At 47.9% G+C, this 11351-nt stretch overlaps 1 protein-coding gene across 1 annotated transcript; it reads left to right on the top strand.

The window, feature by feature from the left end:
* Positions 1-6746: 6746 nt before the first annotated feature.
* LOC112321305 (sperm-associated antigen 11A-like) lies at positions 6747-8192 on the top strand. Its single transcript, XM_024578710.2, has 2 exons — positions 6747-6801; positions 8044-8192. Exons 1-2 carry the CDS (start codon positions 6747-6749, stop codon positions 8190-8192), a joined length of 204 nt encoding a protein of 67 aa, XP_024434478.2.
* The last annotated feature ends 3159 nt before the right edge of the window (positions 8193-11351 follow it).

Here is an 11351-nt window from a genome sequence, read left to right as displayed (position 1 = left end):
TTCTTTTTTACCCATGGAAGATAATCAGCCACAAAACCAAATCTTGCAACATAATTTTCCTCTCACAAACTCAAAGATGCAGTGTTCTTCTAGCATTGGGTGGAGGGTGAGAAATATGGAAGGCAGGGATGCTTTTGTTTTCTTATAAAATGCCTGTTTTTGTAGGTTTCTTTTTTCTTTTTGTTTATACCTCTAATATGTCACAAAGACATATTTAATTGCAATTCTCATTTTATTGGTTTTATCTGAAAATTAGTAAGCCTTATGAACTGGCTCATTCTGCTAATTTTCTAACTCATAAATGTTTTTAAAATTGCATTTCCCTTCATTTTTTTAAGGTTTAATTGTCGCGTGATAAGAACTCCAACGGTATCTGTCCTTGGAACAATTTTCAAGTGTGCACCGGGACTGTGGACTATGGTCCCAGCCCTGCACGGCCGATCTCTGCTGAGTCCCCCCCCCCCACCTCCCTCCAGCCCCCGGCAACCAGCACTCAACATTCTTTCTTCTCAGCAGATGGTCTGTTTGCAGCCCAGGAATTCCCCGGCCTTTGGGTGGACTGTCCTCCTTCTGACTTCCACATTCTCACGTGAGCTCTCAAGCCTGTGGCTTCCTTCTCCTTCGTCGGGAATATCAGCTCAAGTTTGACCCTGACATTAGTAATTCAGCTTCCAGAATATCAACCTCTCCTTGTTACCATAAACATTTCCTTTCTCTTCCAACTTGTTTTTTTTTTTAATCTTAGCCTGCTGTGGGTAAGATTATTTCACCTTGTTTTGTCCTTGCTTGCTTGCTTCTAATTAGTAGGTGCTGTTTTTTTAAAAGATGTGAGACAGAATGGTTTCCTGATTCCTGCAGGGTCTTCTTCACAGCTCAGGTCTTTTGCTCAGTCATCTCAATAACACTTCCTTATCTTTATTTTTTAGTATTTTCTCATGCACTCCAATATCGACTTGAGGTCTGTCTCTGCTGGAAAACATGGACTCGTTTTGCAGATTTTAGAGAGCACCTGTTATAAGACAAGCACTGCCCTAGCAGCTAAAGATACGGTAAAGAACCAAGCACACAAAATCCCTGGCTGCGTGGAGCTTACGTTCTAGTGGGATAAATAAATGAATGGAAGGGGCAAATGGCTCTGCACACCGATTCTTGGAGACCAGCAGAAGCTTGACTCTGAATGGCAGGTGTGTGGGAGCCCCAGCCCAGTTCTGTCTCCAGCCATTCGTTTACTGAAATGGTCAGACCGAAAGCGGGAATGAAAACTCGAGAACACATTGGGCAGCAGCCCTTCAGCCTCAGGCCCCCCCAGCGGACCCTAATGGAAAGTGGGCAAGACCTTCTCCCTCCTGGGCTGCAGAACGCCACCGCGCATCGGAGCCTGGAGGCTCCAGTGCTTTGCGGCTGTGTCCACCAGAAGAAGAACAGTGTCTTTCTTTCAGGAGACTGGCGTGAGGCTCCGATTCACCATGCTGTCCCCAATAGCTGCCTGTCATTTACCAAACACACGTCTTTGCAGATGTGGTGCTCAGAATTTCACTTACTGCATTTACTGACCCCAAACAACTTCCCGAGGCAACTCTTATTGTTTCTCTTGCCCAGATAAGGAACCGAGATGGACCTCAATGGCCAATTTAACATCTGGATTTTTAATGAATGGGAGTTCTCTTTTGAGGCCCCACAGCAATAGAAACAGGCCTGGACTGGGCTTGTTAAGAGCGGGCCAGTGGGGAGGCTGTCCTTTCCCACCGGGTTTTATACTGATTGTGCATCACGCCCTTCAAATGAAGTGCAGGATAGTGACATCAGCCAACTCGGGAGAGTTTCTCTGCCCAAGGAGCTCCCAGGTGCTCCACTGTTAATATTAAACGTCTGTGAGTTAAGTGACAGCTTAAGTAGCAAAATCATGACCGTACGTGACTAATACATATGAAAGAAGGTAGATTTGAAATTATGACCAAATATGGGGAAACAAAACCTCCTCCTACAAACTGGAGCTGTAGGGCTCCTCGAACCTGCCCCCCTATGCTCGGTTTCTTAACTATTAAACTGGAATCATGACCGACCTGCTTACATTCAGGAGTGGCTGAAGAAGAGACAAAATTTGTGAAAGTTAATTTTCAACTATAAAAAAATGCACAAAAGCAAGGTATTATGATTACTTGATTCTATGAAAAACAAATAAAGATTTTTCTATTTGATCATCATTATTTAACTTCTAAGTCACTGCCTCGTGTTTCCCACAAAGCCAAATAAAAAGCTCAGAAAAACTGTGGAAATACACACCATTTACTGTGTAAATCCACGGTACCATATTATTACGATGGGCTTTTTCCAATAGGAATTTTTCTGGCAGCTCAGTCATATGTCAATTTCATTGTTATTTATTACTATCAATACATTCTATACATTGAATCAAAGAACTGCATGACATTCTGCTTCTAAGGGACCTAAAACCACCATAATTTATTCTGCAGGTGGAAATGTCCCACCCCTAGAGAGATGAAGAATCTGGCCAGTGAGCCTATCAAGTTTATTAAGATTTTAGAGACTATTGCATTGGTTTTGATACATTCTCCACTTTTTAAGATTAGTGAAATATTTTTTATTTTGTTTGGAAATGTGGCTGACACCCAGGCCTTTTCTCTTTATGGATTTTTAAATAATGGTCTCAGGGAGGCATTTGTCCCAAGCCCAATAAGAATTGTGCATTGCCTGCCACCTATAGGCAGGAAGGTAAAAGTGACAGAGTTTTACCTTGGATTGCAGAACTCCCAGCAGAGTGTATTCTCTGGTCCGTGGTGGTGGGTATCTGTGTGTGCACGTGTGTGTCTGCATAGCATCACAACCCGTTACCTGAGAAACACCTTGCATCGGGGCAAAGGTCTGGTTCCTGTGTCTTCTGGTGCATCAATTTCTTTAACATGAGGAAGATCGTAACAGCTCCTTTCTGTTCTGATATTATACCATATCAAAAATCCTCAAGGTTTTTTCTTTTAGTTGTAGTAAAATACACATGTACACAATACAAAATTTACCATTTTAACCATTTTAAAGTGCACACCTCAGTGGCATTACGTACGTTCCCGACGTTGAGCAACCACCATCACTACCTAGTCCCACAACATTTTATCGCCCCCAAAGGAAACACCCAGTAATCAGACACTCCTGGTTCCCCCCACTCCCAGCCTTTGGCAACCACTCATCTACTGTCTGTCCTCATAGATTTGCCAGTTCTTCCCATTTCATATCAAAGGCATCACACGTGGGGCCTTTTGTGTCCCTCTTATTCCACTTAACAAAGTTTTCGAGGTCCATGCATGTGAGAACCTGTATCAGCACTTCATTCCGTACTGTTATTGAATGATGCCCCATTGTGTGTCTGTACCATGGCTGTTGATTTACTCATCCACTGATGGACACGTGGGTTACTCCCCCTTTCTGGCTTTTGTGAACAGGGCCGCTATGAACATCCAGGTACAAGTTTTTATTTGAATACTGTTGTCATTATGTATATGAACACATGCATATATTTGTAAATATTTGCTCGCTTATATGATAACTCTGTATTTAACTTGCTGAGGAAGCAGCAAACTTTTCTATGGTGGCTGCACCATTTGACATTCCCACCAGTGATGGATGAGGGTCCAATTTCTCCTCATCCTCGCATGCCTGCTATTTTCCAATCTGCTGCTGCTGTGGTTTGTGGCCACCCTCGTGCATACGAACTGGTATCTCTGTGGATTCAACCACATTTCCCTAAAGGCCATGGATGTTGTGCGTCTTCCTCTGTGTCTGTTGGCCATCTGTATTTCTTCTTTGAAGAAATGTCTATTCAGGTCCTTTGCTCACGTTATTTTTTAATCGGGTTGCTTGTCTAATAATTGTTGAATTGCATCAAGATTTTCTTTTAATATGTACGAATTTTTGCTGCTGCCACATGTTTGCAAACCCTAGTGTACCTTTTCTGTGTCCATATTTTGTCCCCTTTGATATGAATGTGATGCACCTTGGAACAATTACCTTCTATATTGGAACAAACAGAGCTGTAGCTCCTTCCAACCCTGCAATTATAGGAATTTATGAACCTATGACCAGATTAATGAGCTTACCCAATGGGCTTGAATTTCTAGTTTGTCATCCTTTGGAATGGCATGCCTGAGTCTCCAGAACTATTAATGAAAGCCTTCCTTAGCAGTTGCCTTTCGAGTCTGTGACTTGGAATTAAATTCATGTAAGATATTTATTGGTGATAAATCCTGATAGTATTAATTTATTTCTCCCCCAAATGAGCTGATTTTCCAACATAGCTTATAACACTTCCAAACGATACAGAAAACAATTTTCAAACTCTTATTTCACAACACTTGAGCAGTGGCTTTACTGCTAAAAAAAAATAATACCTTAAATCTTTTTGAAATCAGTATAAATAGAAAGAATGAATACAAAGTATAAAACACACTTTTTGTGACCTCATCTACCAAGGTGACTTTTAAAAATGGCCCGTGTATTTGGATATAAGCATTGTGTTATTTTATCAAACAATAACTCTCATTTCTGGTAGCTACGCGTTCTCCCTGCACAGGGGAACGTGCAGAGTCATAATTATTCGCTGGCACCCTTGAACATGGGCTGTCATCTCGCTGTGGAAGCCAGTTTTCCAAGGGTGGAATCTAACTGCTTATGCCCTTTTTACCAGGGGAGATTTCAGAGATGTATTGAGAACAAATGCTCCCTGGAAAAAGAATTTCATATTTTAACAGACTTACTATTTACTGTTTGGCTCTCATACACACACACACACTCGATATCTATTTTATAATTACTTAATTCATGGTTACATACAAGGTGACCTGTTGATTGCCAAAGAGAGAAAAGTAACTTTTAGTTCCCAAATTACTTCCTCTTAAGTCCAATTTTCATATATATTTTTTAACAAGGTAGAGAAAGGCCAGTGAATCAGGGTATTCTTTGTTAGGGCCCACCATCTTTGCTTAATCTTTTTTAATTTTAAAATTTCTTAGTCTGTAATCTCCAAACTGAACACCTGGCCCTCACCTCTTCTGGTTGGAACACAGCTCCCCTGAGTCCTTGCTCACCTGCAGAAGCTTAGGCCACGCCTGATATCTTTTTGTCAGTCAACATCCATGTTCTAGGTGAGCATCATGGGCAGGTATGCTTGTTCCAGACAGGACTGGTTAAACAAGGTGGGAGACCACCTGCACCTGCAATGAAGAATGAGGAAGCGCTCCAGGCACCTACTTCAAAAGAAAAAAGCAAACAAAATATAACCAGAGACATTGAACTTAAGAACATTGTAACAATAGCCACAGGGAAGTGGGGAGGGGATAGTGGGGAGAGGGGTCTATAGGAGCTACTATAAAGGACACAAGGTCAAAATCAAGGGGAAGGGTAAAGGTGGGGGAGGGAGGTGTGACTGGCTGGGGTGGGGTGGATGGATGGGGAGAAAATGCAGACAACTGTAACTGAATAACAATAAAAATAAATAAATTAATAAATTAATAAATATCTTTAGACAAAAGAAAAAAATCTCCAAGATATTTCAAGTAAAACAGGGCAAGTTGAGAATAATAAGTATAGCCTGTTACTGTTTATACAAAAAGGAGGCATAGACTCCTGTGTGCTTATGGGCACAGAGACAGCCTCTGGAAGGACTGGCAAGAACCTGGTGGCAGCCTTTGTGAAGGTCTGGGGTTGGGACAGGACGGGAGGGAGAGTTGGCTCTCCCTTCTGAGGAGTGAATTGCAACAGAAGTAAATCAGAGGGTCTCCAATCAAGTCGGGCGAGTGTGTAGCTACATCAGCTGGGCACCTCGGCATCCGTCGTGAACTAGACCTACGTGAAGCTGGCCTCCCAGACCCTGCTCTGATGCCAGCCCCCTTGAAAAGACCTGCCTCATGTCCCCTTCTCTGCAGGGCCCCACCCGGCGCCCCCCGCACCCTGCAGAGCTCTCCCCAGTGCCTGCCGACACAGCCCTCTGTCCCCCACTGCACCGCCACCCCGTGGGATCAGGAAAACCTGGTCGAATGAGAGAAGAGTCTACCCTCTTCCCCTGAAGAGACAACTTCCTGATTTTTAATACATAGATTTGGTTTGCCAAATTTTAGAAATAATGCTGTATGTTTTATCCAGCAGTTCCCCTCCTTTTAAAATACAGAATGTTTGTCAGGACCGTCCGCGGTGGTGTTCTGTGTCTGCTGCTGTGTGGGAATGTTATTGTCCCATACTCTCTTGTGACACACTTCTGTTCTGTTGACCGCTGTGAGGGAGGAAGCTCCGACAGATGGCCTTGAACCTGTCTCTTGGTGCCTGCGGGCCTCTGTCCGCTGGGAGGGCATGTGAGAGTGGGCCCGAGTGTTTAGCTTTTTGAAGGCAGAGACGACGTCTCTGCCCCTCTGTGTCTCTGTCCCCTGGCACAGAACTGGGGCTAAGTAGCCGTTCCCGGTGGCTGGTTCCTTCTCCACTTCAGCCTCAGTTTCCTGGGTTACTGGGCACATCCTGCTCCTCTGAGCAGAAAAGCCTGTCTATTTTTAGGCAGAAGAGTATTCAGAACCTTCTGCCCACAGCCTTACTCAGTAGACCAGATAAATGTGCTCATGCCTGATTAGTGTTCCCAAAACCCTATAAATGTCCCTTTTTCATGCTGTCTGCTCTCCACTCCACTGCACCCGCCGGCAGATCCGCTCTCCTGCCCAGGAGGACCGGGCGGGCCAAGGGAGACTGCACACATGAAGGTCCTCTTTCTGTTCGCGCTTCTCCACTGTTTGGTCCCAAAGACCTCAGGTAAGTGTGTCCCAGCCAGGGTGGGAGCCGCCTTTGGCCCAGAGAGAGGAACCGGGGAGGCAGGGGGAGGTGGTGCGGGAACTCAGGCACGTGCGTCAGTGCAGGGCTGCAGTGTGTCTGCGTGCTGTCGGGGTGCAGGGGACCCCTTGGGGCTCAGCTCCGGGCTGTTTACATCTCCCCCATGGATTATCAGGGTCCTAGTAAAGGCAAAGGGGTGCCTGTGCTCTGGGACCAATGGGAAGCGCTCTTGCAGTGTGAGGAGTCCTTAGAAGGGGATGGCAGTCACTGGGATGTCAGAACTGGAAGGGACTGGGGGCCTTCTGTGGCAGCTCCACACTCTGGAGGGAGAGGAGACCGCCCCGGGGAAACGCTTTGCTGGGCCAATGACAATCACAGTCCCCGGAGGTGGTCTCATAGAGCCCATTTGACAGGTGAGAAAACTGAGGCGTGGCCAGTGAAATGCATTGTCCAAGAAGGAATAACTCGTTACTGGAACAAGTGAGGCTATACCCCTCATCTCGAGATCACTAGGCCGGCAGCCCTCCCTCCTGCATCGCATGTGGGGCCGTCCCTTCGCCTCGCTGTCCTCCCCAAGCCTGAAAAGCTGCGGGATCCGACGGTGGCCTCATCTGTGGCTGAGATAGGGTGCACGGTTGTTAAACTCATGCAGGACCGACACTGTGGGTGTTTGGGGGCTAAAAAGCAAGGAGTTTTTGCTTTTTTTACTCACCACAGTTGGCATTTGCAGACCTGACATAAGACCTTTCTTTCAATTCTCTCATTCCCATATGACAAATTTTTTTTAATTGATGTATAATTGACAACCAACATTATATTAGTTTCAGGTGCACAATGTAACGATTTAACATCTATATGTATTACAAACTATTCATCACGTACATCTAGTTAACATCCATCAGTTCACGTAGCTATAATGTTTTTCTTGTAACAAATATAAAATATTCTCACAATATTTGGGTTCCCCAAAACCCTCCTGGCCTTCCCTAATGCCTTCACTCACATCTGCCCCCAGGAAGCTGGAGAGCCCTGACGTTGTGTAACAATGTAGATTATCATTCCTGATTTAGAGCTAGGGGACCAAAGCTCAGTTGCTCTTGAACTTGTCCAGAGAGAGTCAACACTGTAAGAACAGAGTCAACCCTTGGAGTTGGGCTGTGGGCTGGGCTTCACCTTGATTCTCTGCACAAAGGAAATATCAACTCTATTCTCTTGGACCCACAGGGGACATTCCGCCTGGAATCCGAAATACTATCTGCCTTTTGCGTCATGGGAACTGCAGGCTTTTTTTCTGCCGTTCTGGTGAGAAAAAGGGGGACATCTGCTCCGATCCGTGGAACAGGTGCTGCATATCACCGGAGGCGGCGACCTGAACCTCGGGCTTCTGGAAGGCACCGGGGCCTTCAAGGGCCCCCAGGGCTTAGCGGCATGTGTGGCTTACAGTAGGTGCTCAATAAACCTTTGTGGATTGAATCCAGCCCCAAGGGCGAAGGTCTAATGAAAGAATTTTCCTAACAGCTTGCTCATTTTGCCTTCCTCAGTTTTTTTTAAGAGTCTCAGAATTTTGTAATATTCTATTCTTTTCCCTGTTCCAAAGAGGATCTCTTACCTGCCCACAGATGAGGGTGAACTTGAAACCACGGCTAAGCTATCTCACCTTTGGAGGGACAGAATTACAGCCAGCCCCCTCGCCTCTCGTCCGCCCATTTCTGACACCTCATCAAAGCCAAACACCTGGCCTCATTCTACCTGTCCCCAGACCCCAGTGAGCTGGCCTCTTTCCCCCGGTCACCTCCAGTAATAACCCCAGTAGGCCACATGGTCACAGGATTTTATTGTTTTCAAACATTTACTCTTAGTAATTCCACTTGGTTAAGACAACAATCCCTTGTAGGGATGGAAGGAAAATGGAAGTCAGAAGGTTAAGTGCACTGCCCCGGGTTAGCAATTTGTAAGTGGGATTCTTGGCATGCCTCCTCAGTCAGGTGCTGGTTGTCCTGTGTCACCTCTAAAGGACACACTTCTGAACAATTAAAGCAAGGTAGGGCCCCTGTTCATAAGATGCCTTGAGCTATCCACCCTCCCCTTGTTTTCCTCTGGATCCCACCCAAACATGTTCTTCACACCGTACTTTGAGCCAGTCATCCCAAGAGCAGGGAATATCAATCCCAGGTAAGAAATGTGAAAAGGTAATAAAAGCAAACGTGCTAATGTATAAGACCACATGCCAGTTTTTCCCACACTCACAGCTGCATAAGACTCCTTGCTTCCATATTCCAGCTCACTGCCTGAACCCAGGGCTCATGAAGAAGCTGAGCTTATGGCCACAATCCCCTAGAATACATGCTAGGCTCACTGGTCTGAGTCCCAGCTCAAGTTCAGTGAGTGTTTAGAGTAGTATCTGGGGCCTTTGATTTTGTGAGTATATCTCAGACCAGCCCACAGGCTTTCGGGGAGCGGAGCCTCCCAGAGCCACCGGCCCAGCGAGGAGCCCTGTGCCATGATCCCGGAGGGCAGGGCAGAGGACCCGCTCCAGACCTGGTGTGCGGACCCAGCAGGAGCGCCTGCTCCCCAGGGAAGCGCAAGTCATGTCAGGTCAGGCAGACACAGACCCTGCCAAGAGTGCCAGCAGTCCGCATCCAACACCTCTGTCCACGCAGAGTGAAAAAACAAAACTGTGGGGAAGGGCAGGGGCCCGGGCTGGGAAGCAGGTCTGGTTCACATCACCCACTGCGCCTGCGCCGTGGGCTAGCTGGTCCTTTCTCTTGGCCTCATTTCCCTTCAAAACCAAAGGAGGGAGCTGGTACAGACGTGCGAGACCCCATCACGACCCACCAGGCTGCTGGCGTAGGCTTGGCGCTTCATCTGCAGCACTAGGTGGGGTCTCCACCAGGTGATGTCAGGGGTGGTGGGCAAGAGGCCCCCACAGCACCGTGCGGCACAGGGACACTGGATGAGGCTTGGGATGGGGGTGAAGGGCCAGGTAGGAAGGGCAGGGAATGAAGGCCAGGTGAGGGAGGGCCGTCTAGGTGTCTTCAGTGACCCTATACGATCTGATCCTTTGTTTATTCCATCCCGTGACAAAGCGTCCCCAAGACCTGAGTGCAGGGTTTTGCGCTGCCTCTCTGAAATATGGAACAAAATACTTCGTCTTCGCAGCATTCATCTCCCCATTTTTAAAAGCATCGCGTTGGACAGGGCCCTAAGGACCTTGGTATGGTCCTAAGAGAACGGGAAGCCCCGAAGGCAGACAGAGCAGTTTTCACAGCGAGCAACTACCTGGGCCACAGGCAGCTGCCGATCCCGACGGTGACCAGCAGAGGGCGCGCTGCCGCCTCCCACCGGTTTCCATAGTGACTTGTGGAGCCGGTCCAGGGGCTAAAGAAAGAAAAAGGGGGAGGGCTTGAGAGGTACAGATTGGTGCTCACAGGGCAGTCAGGGGGTGTACAGTACAGCACGGAGACTACAGCCAGTAGGATTGTAACACCGACCTAGGGCGTCAGATAAGTACTGGAAAATTTGGAGGAACCACTTGGTAAAGGATATGAAGGTCCAATCACTGTGCTGCACACCGGAAACGAATCTAACATTTTATGTCAAGCGTAAATTAAAAAGAAAGATGAAGAAAGCAGCCGCTGGGGGTCGCAGTCGGGTTGGGCCGAGGGAGCCTGCCTTTGCTGGCACGGGTCAGAGTGCAAGGTCTCAGACAGCCCCGCCCTGCCCGGAGTTCCAGCGCAGGTGTGTGGGGGGGTGAACTGAAGTCGCTGAGGACAGCGGGGTCAGGCTGCTTACAGAAGCATCACTGTGCATCTCTGCTCACTGGAGAGCCAGGCCAGGCCGGCAGCAGAGCTGTGCATAGTGAAGGCCCAGCCTGCCTGCTTCCTGCCCCTGCTGACTTCTGCAGTTTGGACACCCCTGGGGCCCAGCGCCAAGCACCCTCCCCTGCGGGGGCGGGGGGCGGTGGAATTCAGGCAGCAAGCAGAATAATACTCTGTTGTATGTAGGAGGGGACCCAAAATAACCCAGAATTATCTTCTGGAGGGCGGGCCCCTTGCAGTACAGACTTCCCCCGCTAGGTGAGTGTTCTAGGAACCCATCTGTAATCATTGTGAGAGGCTGCGCTGGGCTTCAGGGAAATTCTTTTTGAAGATCCAACGCATTTGCGCATTTCACGGTGGGTGATTTACGAGCGCACCTGCCTGCACCACGCACTGAGTGTTCAGCAGTTTTGAACCAGAAATGTCATGACCCCCATGCCCAGCCCCAGAGACAGCAGGTCCCAGTCCTGTCCGCCCTCAGCAGGGCTGGATGCCAGGGGAGCTGCGGTTTCCAGGTCTCCTCCCCGTGGGACGCTGGTGCAGGTGAGGTGAGGGCGCTGCAGATAGTCACATGTCTCCCCTGCAGGGGAACGTGCCTGTCCTGGATCAGTCTGAGAATTCATGCAGGGAGTGGCCCGCCCCACAGACAAGCTGGGGGGGGAGGGGCGCGGGGTAGCTTGCAGGTCCCCCAGGGCATCCAGATCCGAAGGAATT

This window comes from Desmodus rotundus, chromosome 13 (genome assembly GCF_022682495.2).
Source record: "Desmodus rotundus isolate HL8 chromosome 13, HLdesRot8A.1, whole genome shotgun sequence".
Taxonomy (NCBI): domain Eukaryota; kingdom Metazoa; phylum Chordata; class Mammalia; order Chiroptera; family Phyllostomidae; genus Desmodus; species Desmodus rotundus.
This window is presented reverse-complemented; position numbering and strand designations above follow the sequence as displayed.